Source organism: Cylas formicarius, unplaced genomic scaffold (assembly GCF_029955315.1).
Source record: "Cylas formicarius isolate icCylForm1 unplaced genomic scaffold, icCylForm1.1 PGA_scaffold_4__25_contigs__length_36172078, whole genome shotgun sequence".
Lineage (NCBI taxonomy): Eukaryota > Metazoa > Arthropoda > Insecta > Coleoptera > Brentidae > Cylas > Cylas formicarius.
Genome location: NW_026844334.1, coordinates 9,820,431 through 9,840,415, shown reverse-complemented (window position 1 = coordinate 9,840,415; position 19,985 = coordinate 9,820,431). Strand labels below are relative to the sequence as shown.

General features: G+C 35.9%; 1 protein-coding gene across 3 annotated transcripts in view; it reads right to left on the bottom strand.

Moving 5' to 3' along the window:
* Positions 1–434: 434 nt before the first annotated feature.
* Positions 435–19,985, bottom strand: part of LOC132700713 (centaurin-gamma-1A) — a 63,381-nt gene continuing 43,830 nt past the window's right edge. For 2 of the 3 annotated variants that reach the window (XM_060668209.1, XM_060668208.1), the window contains exons 2-10: positions 17,811–18,043; positions 13,714–13,855; positions 11,265–11,399; positions 9,210–9,649; positions 6,720–7,383; positions 6,394–6,630; positions 6,184–6,301; positions 4,412–4,769; positions 435–1,546 (exon numbers count right to left, since the gene is read on the bottom strand). In XM_060668209.1, the coding sequence (XP_060524192.1) occupies positions 1,277–1,546; positions 4,412–4,769; positions 6,184–6,301; positions 6,394–6,630; positions 6,720–7,383; positions 9,210–9,649; positions 11,265–11,399; positions 13,714–13,855; positions 17,811–18,043 (2,597 nt within the window). In that variant the 3' untranslated portion in view covers positions 435–1,276. Of the gene's footprint in view, positions 1,547–4,411; positions 4,770–6,183; positions 6,302–6,393; positions 6,631–6,719; positions 7,384–9,209; positions 9,650–11,264; positions 11,400–13,713; positions 13,856–15,158; positions 15,281–17,810; positions 18,044–19,985 lie in introns of those variants that run through there. The other variant, XM_060668210.1, reaches the window with a different exon arrangement.

The window sequence follows — 19,985 nt, the reverse complement described above, 5'->3', positions numbered from 1 at the left end:
TCAGATGTTTTCGGGAAATTTTAGCCACAGTATTCTAACGTTTGTCACTAGCGGCGCACGTTACTCAGAGGGAACGTATAGTAGAAAAGGTATAATATGCAACACGCTGATTAACTTCTTTCGATACTCGTTTATTAAACACTCCCTCCGCTAGTTGTGATTAGAATGTTGTGATCATAATATTAACCTTGCCATGTATCAAATCGAAATAATGGTTTAAACCATATTGGTTGGAAGCACACATTTCATTGCCAAAAAGGGAAGGAGACGAGTAGATTTCAGTTGTTTGTTAGGTAATTTTTGGTGTTACGTAATTATTTGCCAACGACAACTAAACGATTCAGAAAAACATTTCTGTCAAGACCAGTCAGGTGCACGACCAACGTTTTTCCCTATATATTATGTAACCATAAAAAAGGCGTTGTTTTGAATGGTTTTTTTTATTAAGGAAGAACAACATATATAAATTTCTGTACATAATTTAGCATTATATACAAAACAATAATACGTACAAATTCTTTGGCGAAATTATATACAAAAAATAAAAGTAACGATAAACATAACAAAAAAAAAAACATAAATAATTACAAGACGTCGAAAGGCCTAAAACAATAGTCGCGACGGTTTTAAAACTGGAACGTACACGTACAAACGAACATACAGGTCCTGAGACATAACCTGACATCTAAAAGTTAGGGGTCGAATGGTATCGTCGACTCAAGAAATAACGTACCAGAATAGCGAAACAGGTTTAACATCGAAAGTTAGAGTCAGACGGAAGAATAACAATTCTGAGCCGACGACGGGCAACGCTTGACACTCACACACCAAAGAAAAATATCAGCACGCCTTCGTTTTGCGTTTTAAATACAAAATACCCACTATAAAAATTGCTAAGTCGGTGAAAAAGTGCAAATCTCGATAATAGACACGAAAGGTTTCGTTTAAGTACACGAGTGCGTCGTAACATTTACCTAAGAGTATTACGTGATTGTACATCTGCATAAAATAAATAATCTGCGTCGAGATTGCCAACTCCCAGGGACGTGCAGTTTACCACATAAGTTAAAAAGAGCATAGCCGCAAGTTCAACGACAAACGACAAAGAATTAATTAAATAGCTGATTGGTAATTTGTGGATGGGATTCGATTGACTTACGAATCACTCACTAGTGACAAATCGCTCGCCTCCTGACCAACCGCTCGATAGCTAGTTGGCAACCTCCGCCTACAATATTATGTCAGTCGTTTCATCTTTGTCACCGCCCGCATTCGGTTAAATTACGCTAGACGGTAACTTGTCCAATTGGGGCAAAGCCTGGCTGCCCCGCCTCCGCGGAATGGTACTGTTAATCGAAACTGTGGCCATCTCGGGACAACCGTACGACAGCAACAATTCAACGAGGTTTTTGCTGGCGGCGACCGTCACGTCATGGTTCACGCTCTTCGACGACGAGCACTTCGCCATGTTTATGCTGGCGGCCGCTTTCGCGTACGCCAAGCAAGTCCGGCCGTCTTGGTCTACGGCCTTCACGTCCGCGTTGTGCTATTTGCAAAAAAATAATTTTTTGTAAACGAAATCAATCACATGTCACAGAAGATGAATTATCTTAACTGAAAATGCAAAACTTATACTTATATCTTTTTCTGTTATTTCAGCTAATGGAAACTCCTTTATAATTAGGGGAAAAGTTACATTTCGTACTCAACACCATTATACAAAAATAAGGACTAATACAATATTTTTTTTGCTACACGCCACTGCAATGCTATCTACAAATCTTCTGGATTCCTCTTGCGTTCGTTGTTGATAAAAAAACCATACTGTTGTTTTCTTCAGAGCTTAACTGAAACTGGTTTGCATTCTACTCTGTACAGTTTTAGATACGAGGTGTGTTCAAAAAGTAAGGCCACTTTTAAGTTTTATCAGAAAGTATTTATTTATTCAACAAAATTAATGTTGCCCCCTTCAAAATAATCAATCCCTCTCCCCCAGATATGTGATAACGTTTGTTCCAATCCTCGAAGCACTTCTGGTAAGCATCTCCTCAATCGTTTCAAATATCTTTCCCTTCATAGGTTTCTTGAGTTTTGGGAACAGGAAAAAGACGCAGGGGGCCATATCAAGTGGGTGAGCAGGTGTATTATCGTGATGCAAAATCCACGAATTGTTTTCCCACAATTCCGGACGTTTTCTTCGTATTGCTCCTTGAAAACGGTGCATAATTTCAAAGAAATACTCTTTACTGACCGTACGACCTTGTGGTAAGAACTCTTGATGCACTACCCCAAACAAAACATTAAGCAAAACCTTGACATTTGATCGAGCTTGAAGTACTTTTTTGTTCTTGGCGATACTGGGTTCTTTGATTGGGACGACTGAGCTTTGGTTTCGACGTCATAACCATATACCATGATTATTCACCAATTATGACCTTTCTGAGCATATCAGGATCATCAATGACGTCGTTTAACAGCTCTTGAGCGATGCTCCCAGACAATTTTCGCTGCTACACGTTTCATGCCCAAAACTTCGGAAAAAATTGCATGGCATGACCCAATAGAGATGCCGACGTCTTCAGCCACTTCTCTAATAGTGATTCGACGATTTTTCAAAACCATGTATTTCACTTCTTCAACACTTTCATCACTTGATTGATGAGATGCGGCGTACAGAGAGCTGTTGTCAATATTTCAAGTGTTTTGCAACACTGCATTCCATTTTTTACACAAAATTTTATGCAAATTCTTTGTTCCCGTTTTTCTGACATCAGTAGATTGCCGAGCACACAAAACGCGTCTAACGCTTCTGTCTCACAAAAAAAGTAAACATGCAAACCAGCTGAAACTGTGAACATATGTTAGGGACATGTGTACCAACATCACCTTACTTTTTGAACACACCACGTACTCTTTGAGGGGCATGGACATTGACTCAGATGATTGACTCGCATATAAGTAAAAGGTAAGCACCTGTGTCGCTCTTGTATTACCGACTATTTATCATTTCTATATTACAATTCAATATTAAATTTCAAATTTAAAAAATAACAATAAGGAAGATATTATGTAGACGTCATGTAATTTCGCCATTCCACAATTTTTTTTAACTAGGTTAATGTTGAGTAGATTTTAAGCTAGATTTCGCCGTTTGAACCTTGCAGTAGATAGTTACATTTTCTTCCAGTTGTAGATTATATTTCATTTCTCAGTAAATATTATTATATTATATATAATCAGAGATTGATTGCATTGTTGGTAAATACGCGACGGTGCCAAATTGTTGTTTACTTTAAATTAAAAATCGTTATCAGAGATTCGCGTAAGAGCCCTCTTTGGTGTGGAAATAAACGCATTTATTTATCATGGAATAAGCACCTTTATTTATCAATTTCGTTTTGAAAAATAAATAACCTTGCTAAGAGGATGTGGAAAAGCTAAAATGGCCGCTGCAAAGATATAAATGGGAGTGAAACTGAAGAAAACTCTTATCCAAAATAATAAGAGTCATAAACATCACAACGTTATATTGTCTAAAATGTCTTTGAATCTCTCCTATGATATATTATCTTGTCTGGAGAAGGCTACAAGATCGGGATGATAGTTGAGGTAGTCATGTTTCGACATTTATGACGCTAGCTTTGTCGTAGTTTAATTATATGATATATGCGTAAGTGATTTTTATTATAAACCGGATAATTCTGGTAATTGGTAGTAAAGCCCTGTCAAAATTTGGCAGCTAATATCAATCGACGTCTCGTTAGAGCGACCATCATACAGTGTAGCCACCTAAGCGTGCAACATATGAGAACATTTTTTTGATTTTGAACTATTTTACTAGATTTTTTTTTTTTCGAAATTTTGCATTTAATATCGTTGCATTCCATTCTCATGAAAATTAAAAACCTAAATTACGTATTTTTCAAATATTCTTGAATTTGAACATTTTCCAGATTGATTTGATTTAATTAATTTAAGTTAAATGCAAAAAACATTTTCTTTTTTCTTTCAAACTACCAAAGCTTTTTTTAAAAGAAGGCCTAAGGTCATAAGGGTACTTTAGTTTCGTGTAATTTTTATATTTTATGCCCTACCCAGTAAACTGTGTGACTTCGAACCTAGCTACACCTAAATAATAATTTTATTTTGGTGGAGCAATTAATTTAAAAAATCCCATGTATTAAAGACACAAGTAAAAAATTAATACAAATGTAAAGGTAGGAAAAGTTACTTAATTTTTCAAAGAAACTTCCACAGGCTACTGTAATACAGGAGGAATCCAAAGTTCTATAAAAAGTCTTTATCCGTGATTTGGCACCTGTGCAAGCAGTTTTACAAAGCTCAATTACATTATACCGTTCTTATAGCCCTACGTAGTCTTCGCGCGAATCTATACACACTTCAAACTCACCCATATTAATAGTTGGGCGACCGCTAGGTTTCCTAAAGCGCAGGCCAAATGCAGCGGCGTGCGCAGGTCGTTGGGGCCCACGTGGGTGTTTACTTCCTGCGCGTTCGCGATCGCGAGCACGTGCACGATGTTCTTGATGTTAGACCCGCAGACGGCGTCTATGAGTTGCTGACCGACGGACATCGTGCCGTTCAGTGGCGGCAAAAACTCTTTGTTTTCGTATTTCGAACGTATCCACCTCTCCCTCTCCTCCCTGCTAGAGCCCGGGTTCGGTTTCGTTTTGTTATAGGTCTGGTATTCCCACACGGAGTTCGCTAGTGTGTTGCCGATTGCCAGCATTACGCTTAAATGTCCCGGACTGAAATAAAATTATCGTTGAAGGGTTTCAGGCGGTTTTTCGCTAACTTTTCCCACATAGAGCACACATATATGAAGGTAAATAGTGTGAGAGCATTCGCAAGGCAAATAAGAAAATAATTCCCTATCTACTGTTTTTACCATTATATGTATTCCAGATCTGTAAATACGTTGTCCCAAGCACCAAGTAACGGATAAAGGTAAGAGAGGAAACGAGAGGTACGCGTCTACTCTTGATTTCCGCTGAAACTTTGGCTGTTAGCCGTCTTTATTTGTCGTTTTTACATTCAGAAAATCGGTTTTGGAGTAAAAATTAATTTTTATCGAGTAATTCTTCTTAGTAGAACAGGAGAAACAGTATGTATGTATCGTAAAAGTAAAAAAAAAAAACATTTTATTGATTCCCTTAAAATAAACTTCAACAAATCTAGATTTAATTAGTTCGAAAAATTGTGTGAAAACGACAGATGTTTAGCTAGGTGGGTGGCCTATAAATTTAAACATCATCCACACCTCATACCAAAATGGGTATCACATCTGCAGGGCTAATGTAACCACCATTTCAGTGGAAGAAAATTTTAAAAAGTTCATAAAAATAACTCAATCAGGAATGGTCCTAAAATATCAGAAAAAGTTTTTGAACGTTTTGAACAGAAAAGACAGTCCGCTATTGAATTGAAACCAGGAAGATGTTTTTTGGGACAAAGTTAATTCAAAAGGACTAAGTATTCAAACAAAAGTAGGAGAAAACAAAAACCTATAACGATACTTAATAGTAATAATGATATTTTTGTTATGTTTTTCTTGTATTTTGTCATTATTTTGAAAATAAAATATTGTCAATAGGGATGAATATATCTAAAGGATGTTTGTTTTAATTAAACAAGGTTTGTAAGTACTATGCACTGGTACTTTGCTAGATATCAAAAAACTCTATAGCTTTTTATATTATTTTACTTTCAAAATAATTTATACAATAAAATATACTAGATATAAGTAAATAAATTTATTAATAATTTTCCTAATGTGCGTTGATGGTAATCTCATGAAAACAAAAGGAGACATTTTGTTTATACAAAATAAACAAATTCGAAACAATATTATTATTGTTACCATTGGCGTAACCTAAGTTTATTTATTATCATTTATTCTTTTTCATTGATCCTTTTTGTAAAATATTACCTAATGACTCTGAAAAAAATAGTTCAATTTTAGTAGAATTTTTTAAAAACAATTCATTTTATTGCAATTTTGAAACTTGGACTCCTTATATTACACATCAACTTTGTAACACCTACTCTCCTTTACACCCTATGTATGAAAAATCCGACGTTTACTTGTCACCTTTTATTTTATAGATGCATAATATTTGAGTAGACAATATTCATATTTTTTCACTAAACTTAAATACTTACGGCCATTCGTCGAGATTAAGCGATCTGACTCTAGAAATATGAGATCCCAAGTTCCTATGTATCCCCGAACATTCGATACACATAAGCACACCCAGATTAAGGCTCGCCCAGTCGGGGTCTGAAAAAGCGAAACGAACAACGTTATAGGAAATATTTTGACTATTATAATTAAAATCATCTTTGAACTATTCGCTCGGCAAAACAACTTACTCGGCGCGTCGCAGTCGACACAAAAATTGTTGCCCGGTATTCTCGTTTTAATCGATTGTATCGACGTCACCTCGTTCGGGTTGCTCTTCGCTTTCGACGATTCGTTCAATTGCAACGAATTCAGAATCTGCTGCTCGATAGCGGACACCCATTCGTCACGTTCTTCCGAGCTGGATGCCTCGAAATGCCACTGCTTGCCTTCTAAAGAGACTATATAAAATTCATAGCCGTCCGCATCTGTAAAAAATATTGTAGATAGTTTTTTTTTGGTCCTTCGAACCGGATATGTTTTGTTTCATCTTCGCGAATCCAGATTTCGATCTTACCGTCATATTCAGAGTTTTTAACGCCGCTACTCTTCACCCTGCGGTGCCTCTTTTTCACGCTCGGCGTCTCCGTCTTGCTGATCTCTCCGTTCAAAAACGAATTGCTACTGGACAACGTCATGCCTTCGTCACCGCTCGCCTGCGAGTACTTGAAGCTGGGATCTTTGACCGTTTCGAAAGCGCTGAGCAGAACCTTCTCGGTGGGGCGCTTGTCCTTACCCAAAAGGGACAATCCGCCCAAATTTTCGTGCAACGCGTTGCCGCTATACCCTTGTCCCGAAACGGTGGCGATCGATTTCGAACCCCTGGGCTTCTGGCCGGGCACCTTCACCGTGACGTACTGTAGCGAGATCTCCTTCCCGTGGACATCGTCCATGTAGTCGTGCAAGCTGGGATGGTAGGTCAGTTGTCCGTCGTCGCACAACGTCACGTACTTCTTTTTCCATTCTTTGTTCAACGGCTTGTTAGACTTTTTGTACAGGTAGCCCTGTTTGAGGGGTATGGCCCGGCCGCTACCGAAGTCGCCGCCGTTCTTGAGTTTATCGTTCTTGGACGGGGTAAACAGGTTGGAACGTCTCCTGTTCTTGCGCGAAGTGGTGGGCGTCGAATTCGGCGTGGGGAGATCTTTTAAGTCTTTGGAACTGTTTTGTTGATGCTGAGCGGTCTGAAAAAAGCACACCCATGATGTCCCAATCAGTATCAGATTTAGGGCAAGCTTTCGTGACCATTTTGGGGAAAAAAATAGTTTCAAAAAATTTAAGATCTATATAAGGTGGAAGATGAAATCTTGAGGCGAGAGACGTTTTTTTCCGAAACTAGACTGATTTATTTTTATAAACACGCAACATTAGTCTTTGAAATCTAGACAATATTGGCAACGCAGAGCCAAGTCATCGCTATTGTCACAGATAAGTAGTGTCACCGTTTTTGTTTTTTTTTTTAAATTTAAAAGATTTAAAAGTGCTTTATATAGGACTCACAAACTGTAATTTATGCTTTCAATATTTGCTATTTCACAAAATTGCGGCCAATAGGGCACAAACATATTTTTTTATAAGAAATCTTCCTGTTAGAAGAATCCATCTAAGTTTAGATTTTTCAAAAAACAGCCACGTCTTAACTAATTTTGGCCTGAAGATATCATAAGATCTGGGCATATTTTGAGAAAATGCTACCTTAAAAACACCGAATCCAAAGCTGGTGACGATATATCAGGGGCGATATTGGTTGTTGAATGCCGCATGGTCGTGCTGGTGAAAAGCCAGAATTTGCAATTATATATGTCATTGCTTAATGTGTTTGCTTAAAGTTATTTATATTGGATATTTAATATTTATTATTTGTATTTGACCAATATAATAAAACACATGTGTTCAGCATGTGTTCTATTACATAAGCACAGAACCATAGAACACAGGACGCAGACGTGATTAACCCTATGGTGGTTTACACTTTATAAATGTAGATTTACATTAAACACTTAGTTCATATCTTTATTAGCGATATAGTACCTATGTACCTATGGTACCATATTACCTATGAAATTAGAACATGGGAAGGGGAAAAAATGGTTTATCGATTTTTTTTAACTGGTCTATTATTCAAAGAATGTGGAGCTGCTGGATTCCACAATTGTTAGTTTGCAAGAAATTTAAGTAATTAGCCTGTCAATATAACAATATCGAAACAAAGCTATATGTTCAATCATAACAAAAAACCCAAGGACAGCGATCCCTTCAGATTGCATAACATGTTATACCTTATACCTTATTAAAACCTCTAAAATTTTAAAACCTTTAAAACTTGTCTAGAAAAATCTATATTTCCAAGCGGTAGCCTCGTTTTTTAGACTTGACTAGACTTGAAAAATTGGGTTTCCACTTTTTCAAACTCTACCCAAACCATTTAATTCAATTTAACCAATACTCGTTCCCACTTTTAGCGATGAATGAATTCAGCCCACCGCATCCCCTACGTGTATACATATATTTGTCCCTATATTATTTGTAATTTTTTTAGTAAATTGCCAGACACAAGCACCTTATTGATACTTCAGTGATTTCAATGTGTTTATATTTACAACATTCCAAATAAACTTTATTATTATTATTAATTCCAAATTAATAAAAAGTGCAGTCCCACAGTTACTCCGTACTCCAAAAAAGATTTTACTGTTGCTTCACCAGCACCGTGATACAAGGGAAGCATAACATTGGTGATAGTCAAATTCCATCAAAATGTTTTAATTAAATAACATTTGCAATTGTAGAGTGTTATCTATCACTATTTAATAATAATATGTATTTTATAACAAATTATGCATTTGTGATGTCCAATTTACCTACAACCCTATTCAAGGAATACCCGAATACGGTATTTAACGATTCTAGGAATCTCAATCAAAATATCCACTCCATTTAGTTCTCAGTACCACGCAATGGCAACGTAAAAAAATGTCACCGGTCATTCCACAACCCTTGGAAAGCATACCTGCAGATTATCCAGGGAGTGAGGAGCCGCAAACTTGGCGACGTTGTTATTTTCCGTCATAACCGTCTGTATGACGACGCCGTGACCGGAATTGACGCTGGCCAAAGTAGACGAGGAAGAGTTCCATTTTTCGTCGCACGACTTGTAGCTGCTCGAATCTTTGTCTGAGGAAGTCTGGTGGGGAATGGCTTTGGACGCGTGCCTCGCCTCTTGTTGAGCTTTGACGTGGTCCTTGTTGTGGGGCAACGTGTGGTGACCGGGCGACATATGGATCTGTTGCGATTGCCTATCCATTGGCTGGTACCCGTTATTGCCCTGGACCAAATGTCGCTGGATGGAGGCGGGGTGGTAGTGGTTGTTCGGCGTCGAAGGTCTCGAATTGGTCGGCGTCAGGCAGATCGTCGACTGGGCGAGGCGTTGCTGGACAATCTTTTGACACGCTGAAAGTCCGATTTTGAAAATTCTCAATCCTGACATTTTTAACGTATTCACAGGGTAAAAAGAAACCTTTAACTCTTTTGAGTTATAAAACACCCTATACATTTACAGACTATATGTTATGCGTAATTTAACAGCAACAAACCATTACTACAGACGCATTTACTAATAACTTAGTTAACAATAGGACATAATTCATCTAAAGAATAGAAAGAAAATAGCATTGAAACAAAATAAAAGTTCAAAAAACTTTCCCTTAATGGAAAACTGCGACGTTTTTGTAATCCTTTGGATAGCCTTAAAGATAAACCATATATTTAATTTTTGAAAATTGTTTTTTATTTTCACGTTTCAAAACAAGACAATAAATATGTTTTTAAAAAAATCTACACCACCGCAGCACACGTAAAAAAATCTATAAGATCTTCTACACTTTTTCAGAGTACCTAAAATTGGACACCCGGGGCAAAAGTGTCGACTTATTTTAAAAGTTTGTTACTTTCCAGTCGTTGGGATGCCAAAAAACAGCAGTTCTGAGTTCTCCATCTAATGTTAAAAAGTCGCAAATGTTTAAATGTCAAAATCTGACACGACACAACCGCTTCTTTTTATTACACTTTAGTAGGACAAGCCTGCATATTTATTGCATTTATTGCATATTTTTATTTTGGTAGCCACAAAATTTTAAACGATATTAAAAAACGTATCAACCATAAATATGCAAATAACAGTATAAAGCAATTTTTAGTGATAAATAAAATACATACAAATATAAAAATTAGTTGAAATAGTTTCAGCCAGCGCGCCGAACATGCCAGCAATATGCTTGACGAAACGTCAGCGAGACAGAATCGACATAAGAAGCAGGAGAAATTCAGAAGATATGTACCTATAGGTGTTTATTTACTTAAAATATTAATATATATAACTTTCATTCCAAGTCGACAAGAAACTGAAATAACTTTCAATTAAAAAAAAATTAAAAAATATTTTAAATGTTTACTGACAACAAATGAACAATAGATAATAATAAAACAGTGTGTATTATGCGACACACTGGCTCTTCGTTCGTTGATCTTTTCAAGTAATATATGTTTGTACTTTTTTTAAAATAATGTTTATAATTTTTTAAAATATTTAAGCATATTGCTATTGGTTTCTCACGAAATTTTCCTTTGTAAAATTGGTATTGGTGAATAAATTCATTACTCTACTCTGCTTTATTCAAAATCTAAACTTTGTAATTGCTAATCGCAATAGAAGACTTTCTTGTGGACGAAATGCGAGCGAATCAGTTAAGCCTTAGTAATATGTTTGGTATTCTATAAAACATTAATAAAAAAGATATCAATTAATTGTTATGTTTTTATTAGCGAAATTGCCTTAAAACCATTAAATAGATATATTAAATAGATATTAAAAGCAAATCGCCATCTCATAAACGGGCAGGCGAACAAACGCCTACGGTACAGGCGATCATAATTTAAAAATCGCGCCGGGCGCTTATCTAACGTGCACAAAAATCCCCTTCCTATACACCTACCGACGGAAACAACATACAAGACACGTGATAATTAATGGCGCGAAATTAACGGTCAGCGAGCCCGACTCACTCACCATCCTGAAACACTCGCTCGACGTTCAGTCCGTAGGTGGCGCACGTCTCGTAATAGGAACACCTCTTCAGGTCTGTCGCCAATTTCCTCGCGCGGCAATCGTCGATCACGCGCGGGTTGTTTTCGCTGATTGCGTCTGAAAATAGCCCCACAAGGTTTTATCTGTAGATCGCACGATATCGCCGTAATCCCGATAGGCGATTTATCGATGTAATCATAAAACGCCAAATTGCAATTTTTTTTATTAACGGGTTATCCCTAAATTACGTCACAAATATATTTTGGGAGTAGGTCGAAACTTATAACAGACAAACAAAATGAGAATGAGAATGAAGAGCAGGAGTAAGAATCATGAAATTCCTATGACGAAATTTGTGGATCGCACCTTGATATCAAAATATGTCGCCTTCGGCTCTAATATTTAATTTTTTTATTTCTATTCTTTTTCTTGGCGGCTGAAAAATTGACAAAAATCGTTGCAGTCCAGTAGTTAACAATGGCTGTAAGAACACGTTTCGGCTACTTAGGTGGTTAACAACAGCTAAACACTGAAAGGATATAAAATGTGGAACAGATCGACAGCTGATGACCACTTGGTAGCAAGTGCTCGACAAAAGAATTTTATTATTCAGCTTTTGGTACAGAAAAATAATGTTTTGCTATCAACCAGTTACTTTTTTTTAATATATGTTTTTAACATATTTCAAAAATTAAAAAGTTGTTAACTTGGTATTAAAGAATCAGTCAAACAATTTTATTACCAACCTTTTTGTCGAGGAAGATGAATCATTTTTATAAAAACGTATTCTTGAAATGTATTCGAATTATTACAGGTTAGTTTTGATTCCCTTATTATATCATAAAACGCCAAATTGCATTTTTTCTAATTAAGGGGTCACAAATATATTTTGCGGGTAGATAGGTCACAACTGATGATAGACAAGCTTAATGGGCCAACTTGGGATGAGGAGGGGTAACAATTACAAAATTCCAATGCAAAAGTTGTGGATCGCACCTTGAGATCAAAATATGTCGCATATAGGTATCAAGGTGACTTAGGCTCTAATAGTTTTTTTTTCTTTTTTTCACCTGAAAAATTGCCAAAAATCGTTGCAATGCAGTAGATAAAAATAGCTCCTTGAACACGTTTCATCCATTTTTTTTTCAAAGAAACTTCCACAGGCTACTGTAATACTTTTTACAAAACTTCTGGATTCCTCCTGTGTCCTCAACAAAAACCGACGCAGGAGGAATCCAAAAGTTTTGTAAAAAGTACGTTTCATCCACTTAGGTGCTTGACAACAGCTATCGACAGCTGATGACCACTCGGTAGTAAATGCTCGACAAAAGAATTTTATTATTCAGCTTTCCTTACAGAAAGATAATGTTTTGCTATCAACCATTTAGTTTTTTTAAATATATTTTAAAAATTAAAAAGATGACCACTTGGTATTTAGGATCAGCCAACCAATTTTATTATCGACCTTTTTGCAGAGCAAGATCGACCCTTTTTATAAAAATATATTATTATATTATACATTACGTCACAAATATATTTTGGTAGTAGGTCGCAACTTATAATAGACAATCTTAATGGGGCAATTTGTGGATCGCACGTTGAGATCAAAATATGTCGCATATAGGTATCAAGATGCCTTGGGCTCTAATATATAATTAATTCATTTCTTTTCTGGAGTTATTTTTATAAAATTGCCAAAAAACGTTGCAGCGCAATAGTTAAAAATGGCTGGTAGAACACGTTTCAGTCACTACAACAGCTAAATACTAAAAGCATATAAAATGTGAATGATGACCACTTGGTAGAAAGACAAAAGAATTTTATTAAGATAATATTTTGCTACTAACCATTTACATTTTTTAAAATATATTATAAAATGTTAAAGTCATATTAAGCGATCAGCCAAACAATTGTATTATCAACCTTTTTGTAGAGGAAGGTCAACCATGTTTATAAAAATATATGATTGAAATATATGTATATACGGAATTAGTGCAGGTTAGTCTGGATTTAATTTTTATATATTATTTTATTATTCATGGGCATGTAGTGAGGTGCTTTTTATTTTAAATAAATGTTGTTTGACAAAGGAAACACCATCTGAAAATTTCCTATAATACAATTTAGTGATTCATCACCGTATAACATTTTGTTCTTAATACGAAGCGCTAAATAGAACGGAACAAATTGCGATATTGAAAAAAATATTTATTTAAAATTACAGCGTTTTAAGTGACAAACCAAATGCAAAGTTTGTTTCGGGCATAAAACTAAACAATTTTTAAAATAAATTATTTTAAGTTTACTTCGGTTTAGTAACTATACATCGAAAACTACTATAAAAATTAGAGACACAAAATTTTGAACCACAACATTTTATCCATCTTCCGTTTTGGCTCTCCGCAATTTTTACTTCTTTGAGTGCGCTTACCTTGCGTTCCAACTAGAATTAGTGGGATTTCGGCAGTGTTCCTATAATGGGACATTTTCGTGTAGTAATTGTATATGGCGTTGAATGAAGACTCGTTTTCGAGACTGAACACGAAAATGACAGCGTCCACCCAAGCTGTAAACTGAAACAAAAAAATCGTATTTGATTAGGTACCACCAAACAGATTATAATTGGTTGGAAAGTCGGAAAGATTGGAGGTTGGGGTACTTCAATTGGATACACCTTAAATTCTAAAATTTATAAACATGAATTATTGTAGCATATGATGTAATTAGTCAATTGACCACTTCTTAATTGACTAGTCAAAATATTTAATAACAATATTCATTTTACAATAAATTATTATGCGTTTGTGATGTCCAATTTAATAAAAATATCGACTCCATTTAGTTCTCAGAACGACGCGCCGGCGACTTGTAACGCACAATATAAATAAATATAAATTTCATTGTATTTTTAAAATTATTTCGGTCAATTGAAACAAAAAAAAATTTGACCGGTAAATGCCAAAATCCTAAATGTATTACTTCTTTTGTAGAAATACAAAATATTATGGAGAGACAATTATTTAAAAATATATTTCTTCCTGGTTGAGATATGAGGTATAGCTTTAACTCCGCCATTTCTAATAATAAATATAATAAATATATAATAAATAAATATTCAATAATCAATAGGTTTATATACAGTGAACAAGATAAGCATTACCTTATTAATGAATATAATATATATGTCAGCACCGCAAAATAACTATAACGCCAGTATACACAAAAAAAACAGTACCATAAACCATAAAGAACAAAATCTCTCTAAAGAGTACGCTACACCCAACAATTACAAAACCAAAGAACAGCTAACTAAAGCTAAAGTCAGTAAATGCATATAAAGAGAGGGTAATCGCAATTATTATACTTATACGCTTTTCCACCTCTATAATATGTTATAAGTTGAAAGCAGAGAATATCTGAAAATAACCTCAAAAAGGAAGAATACGTATGCAAGATTTAATCTTCCCACATTATTACAACAATTACCAAATAATATTATACAGCGGCGGAGACAAGACAAGGTGTGGCTAGACCTACGATAGCGAAATAGACACTGGAAAAAAGTGGTGGAGTCCAGGAATCATGGGCAAGATTTGTTTCTTGCAGCATTACTACAACAATTAGAGAACATTTTACAACGGTCTCTAACCTCAATTCTGTTTCCGTCCTCAACCAATCACCATTTGCGACATCGTCAGTGACCGAGGTCAGTGAGGTGATTCGCGTTGCTAAGTACATAGTGGTACTAAAAATGATTATACTTTTCTTTCAAAAATGGTTCTACCATTTAGACGGCAGCTTACAGAACTAAATAGATTTTGCTGCCCGTTGGTAAAACAACAAAAAAAAAACGCCTAACACCTTCTAACTACTTACGTATTTTTCCACATATTTACTCGAAATGAAAAACCGCAGAAAACCAACAAATAAAACAAATAAATCCGATCAAATTCACCAACGCGCGCCAAACGATTAGCTACGCAAGAAAACCAGTCGAGGACGCCGAAAACTACGAAGGGTTAACGGCAACGCGCCGCTCCGAGGGCATTTTCCATTTCCCGCCCTGTGTTGCCGTCCTCGTCGCCGTCACCGTCACGCCTATTAGACTTTCTTCGTCGCCAATTTTACTTTTCGGAATCGATAACGCCCCTTCCACCACTTGCAGCCCGACGTCGTCGCCGCTGGTCCCAGACAATGTATGTAGGGTATACGCTATATGCACGTCGCTGCACCGAGGGCCAAAGATAAGGGGAGAAAAAACGGAAAGGAAGATAAGATCTCGTTTGACGAGTGCATTTTGCCCGCGAGGTCGTTTTTATACTGCCTCCACGGTTTTTTCCTTTCATACAACGTCGGTCAAATATTTTTTTTTATATCAAAACGAAGAAGAGAGATCCATTAACAAAAATAGTTAAAAGACAGAACTCGCAAGTTGAAGATTCCCATTTAAGGGTTTGAAAATGTTACTTCATTCAGAATTGCAAACAATATTAAGAGAGGGGAGAAAATATTCCATATTCAATCTACGAAACAATTACAAATCGTCAACAATTAACATTCGTCACCATATTTATTTCTTATTTTGATGTTTAGTTTCATCGGTTTGGTTTTGGTTTGATCAGATAAGCACCCTTTAATCGGATTATTAAGGCTTAGAGAAATTCAATGGCCTTTTCCAACTCTTTATCAAGTTCTTTGTAGTTTTCAAATCTTCTTAAATGTTAATATTAGCAAAAGCCTACAATTATGGAAGTTACCTGCCGACGGCAATAGAACTCGGGTCCGCTAGGTATTAGAGGACAGAACCTTAGGGTCAGACTCTCAAACGTTTTGGTAATAATATATATTTTTTTTTGTTTATTTATTAGCTATTATCATATGATTTATGCTGTTTTGTATAGAAATGTAAGAGTTCTCAATTTTTATAATGTGCTGAACTCAATTTTTCCAGCTGTCAATTGGTATATTATTAATTACGTTTTTTATCAAATTTATAACACTCGGGCGTAAAGTAGGAGTAACATTTTCTGCTCTGACCTTTTGATTTTACTTGGTTCCTCCGCTCTATGGGGTTAAACATGCAATGATATGGAGGAACACTCCAGAAATATATCGGAAAGAAAAAAATTTACCTGGCCCGCCCCTGCCTTGTCACTCAAGTAAGAATACAAATTTTGGTAATGGCTTTATCCAATAACAATAGGTAATAACATCGTTAAAGTTTTATTGGGGAGGGTCCGTCCAAATCCAACACGATGACGATTGAGTCGGACAGGGACATCACATAACCATTGCAGTCTTTAGAAAGAACTGACCCTACTCTAAAACAAAATTTAAAATCGTCAAATCTAAAAATTATAATTAAATGTAGGAGTCCTCCTAAACATTAGCTTTCTGAAACTTTTAATATAGTTTTGTTCCATCACCCAACTGATTTTTTTGTCAGGCAAAAAACATTCATCGCATCAAAAAATCAGTTGAGTGGCAGGAATTTACAGTTCCGAATCGCGTTTTGACTGCGGTTTGAACAAAGCTAATATATTAACCCAGTTGGTTGGCATACGAGGTCACCTATCGTTTTCAACCAATAAGACCTAGCGTCTTTCAACAACCAACATGGCCGCTGACAATTCGTCAGGAGTCAGTTTAAATGTAGTGGACTAAATTCTTATATTATCCTAACCTTAATTTTCACGCAGGACTTAAGCCAAAAACAGTGGCAAGCCATTTGGTTCGACATTAATAATTGTTTGAATGTGTTCCTGTAGATTTGTACACATTTGGTTCATCAATATATTCTATTTGCACAACATCGCTAATTTAAGTTGAAAAAAGAAAGTTTGACTTCTAATAAAAGAGTATATAAGCGAGAGCGGGATAAGTTTTGCAAAACAACATGAATACGTGACCATCAAAACTGACAAACGTCAAAAAACCATAAGTAGCCAAAGTGGTTAACAAAGTCGACATCTTAAAGTGACACTTTTAGCACGCTTGGTGCATGATTGGGCATTTTAGAGTATGGGAGTAAAAAAAAACGAAAAATCAATTTCATAAAACTTACATTTTTTCTTACTGAAAGTTAAGATATAATCATCATTCTCGGGTCAAACGGATCCGTACTTTGCGCGTATCCATTAGGACGCTACCGGGGCATGAAAAATAAATAATTGATAATCGATGCGTGTCTCCGTTGGAATTCATACGGCGACACAAACGGTGCGGTTAAAAAGCGATTTCAATCAACCGCCATTAAAAAATATAATCGAACAAAAAAAGGCAACAGTTATACATATAATCGAACCGCCGGTTATAACGCGTACACCCGGGTGGTGGTGCGGCGCCCCATACGTAAAAATTCAAAATTTGTTGTTCCCAATTTCGTCTTGATAAGGGTGTAACATTACCCAGACCCATTAGACGTAGCGTGTGAAAATCCCTACTCGATTCGCACAAACAATAGAACGCTGAAGGTCTTCACGGCTGTTGTTTTAGGATACGCCGCTAGAGGGGGGAAACTTTGATTACCTGCAATTCGGGAGGGCCACCTTCGTCCCTGATCAGCAGCAAGTAGCTTTGATTGTCGACCAGGATCTCTTTTTTGAATCGCCCGCCCTCCGGCGATTCTTCTTGCATGTAAGAACCGGTCAGGTAGCGATGAACGAGCGCCGACTTGCCCGACGACAATGACCCGACGATTCCAAGGCGCAAGTCTGGAACTGATCGCGACAGCGTCCATTCTTGGGAATTGACGAAGGAATCTGCAAAGATATTTGCAATGAATTTCAATTTTCAATTTCAATTCAAATTTTAGTTCCGGCCATCGCACCTGTACGACGTACTGAGCTAAAGATTAATAACAATGGGGCCAAGTTAGTTAAATTGAAGTAGTATTGTATCTAATGCAACTTTCAGCATTTAGGATCAAACTGCAACACCGCGACTATTCGAGAAAGAGATTTCCCCTACCACTAGTACTTAAGGAATCACGTTGTTTTGACGAGTTTGTTTGGCTAGACACATGCAGGCTTTGTTTTCTCCTTATTTACAGGTTTCAAATGTTTCACTTTTATTACTAAAATAATTGAAGAGTGTTTACATTTGCCCCAGATATTTTGGGGTAAATGTAAACACGCTTTTTATTTTTTTTTATATTTCAGATGCCTCGAACATATGTGCGCAAGACCATATCCAGCATATCCAAAATAACACCTCATTAATGTTTAGAACCGCAACAAAACTTGCCGCAAAGCTCAAGAATATTATAATGTCCCTATTGCAGTAATTTCCCAAAGGATTAATGGACGCAAAATTTACATGGATTCCACTGGTCGAGGACGCAAAAGAGCAGTCTCTGTCCAGAGCGAAAAACCAAAAAACAAAAATCAATCACTGTACCATCAAAGGCCAAAATGACTGAAGAAGCATGGAAAAAAGGAAGATATGAAAACGAAGAGGCAGAAAAAAATAGAGAGTTCCTCAATTGACGATGATTCAATTGAATTCTTTAAAAGTGATTCAGAGAGCTTCTGGGAAGAAGATTTCAACAAAAATGAAGAAGTCACTCTGAAGATTTGAAAAATGGTGTTTTTGTTCCTGTCAAATTCACATCAAATTCACAGATGGTAAAAGAAATACTACTATACATAGATACTTGTGTTCTATAGAAGATAGTGACATTGAAGTAGTAGCACTCAAATCTATTGACGAAACATAGCAAAATTTCGCCATCAATAAAAGTGATCTTAGTTTTGTCTCTCAAGAGCAAATATTGGGAGTTCTATCTGTTCCCTTAATTAAAATGAAAGGCGGTAGAATCTTTTATCATTTTGAAAATAAAGTGCCTATTTCATGAAATATTATTTTAAAACCGATTTTGTTATTTGTTGTCCAACAATTTGTTTTCTTTACCTAATGTGTTACTATAAATTTTGTAATAAATTAGGCCTAGGTTTTTAAAAATAAAGTCAAATAACTTTGGGGTAAATGTAAACACTGGAAAAAATTAGCAAAAAACTATCTAATAGCCTATAAGGTTAATGTTCACATACACTCCTCAAGAAAATGCATTTTCTGGAACCTGTTTCGTGATATATATATTTACATTTTCCCAGAGTGGCCGGAATAAAGATAAGCATTGACAGATATTTTTTGTAATTTTTTTAAAGTTGTGAGATCGAGGGTTAGAAGTTAACAATTGAGAAGTACATTTTATTATTTTGCTAATGAATTACACCGGTATGGTGAATACATACACAAGTGTATTTGAGTATTACGCTAATTCTAGTCAATAGATTCCTCTGAAAATATCGACCCTTCACATTATTAGGTGACTGATATCGAAAATTTCTCAGATAAAGATTGGGAAAAAACATCATAACACTGAGAAAAAATGAATGTTGATTGTGTATCCAGAAGAAAACTAACCAAATTTGCTCCAAGCCCGATGAAGAACAAAGTTAACAAATGGTCCAACATCACCAGGCACTTGCTTAGCAGGATTTTTGGAAAAACTACGGTTGATCTAACCGTTATTCAATTGAATAAGACAACTGCAAACCAAACTGAAGTTCAAGGGTCTGCTAGGATTTTAATGGAAAAAATGCGAAACTAACCATTATTATAGTATGGTATTACGAATGACATGTATATAGGAGTTCTTTATTTTAATTCCCCATGCGTTAGACCACTTAACGTTTCTAA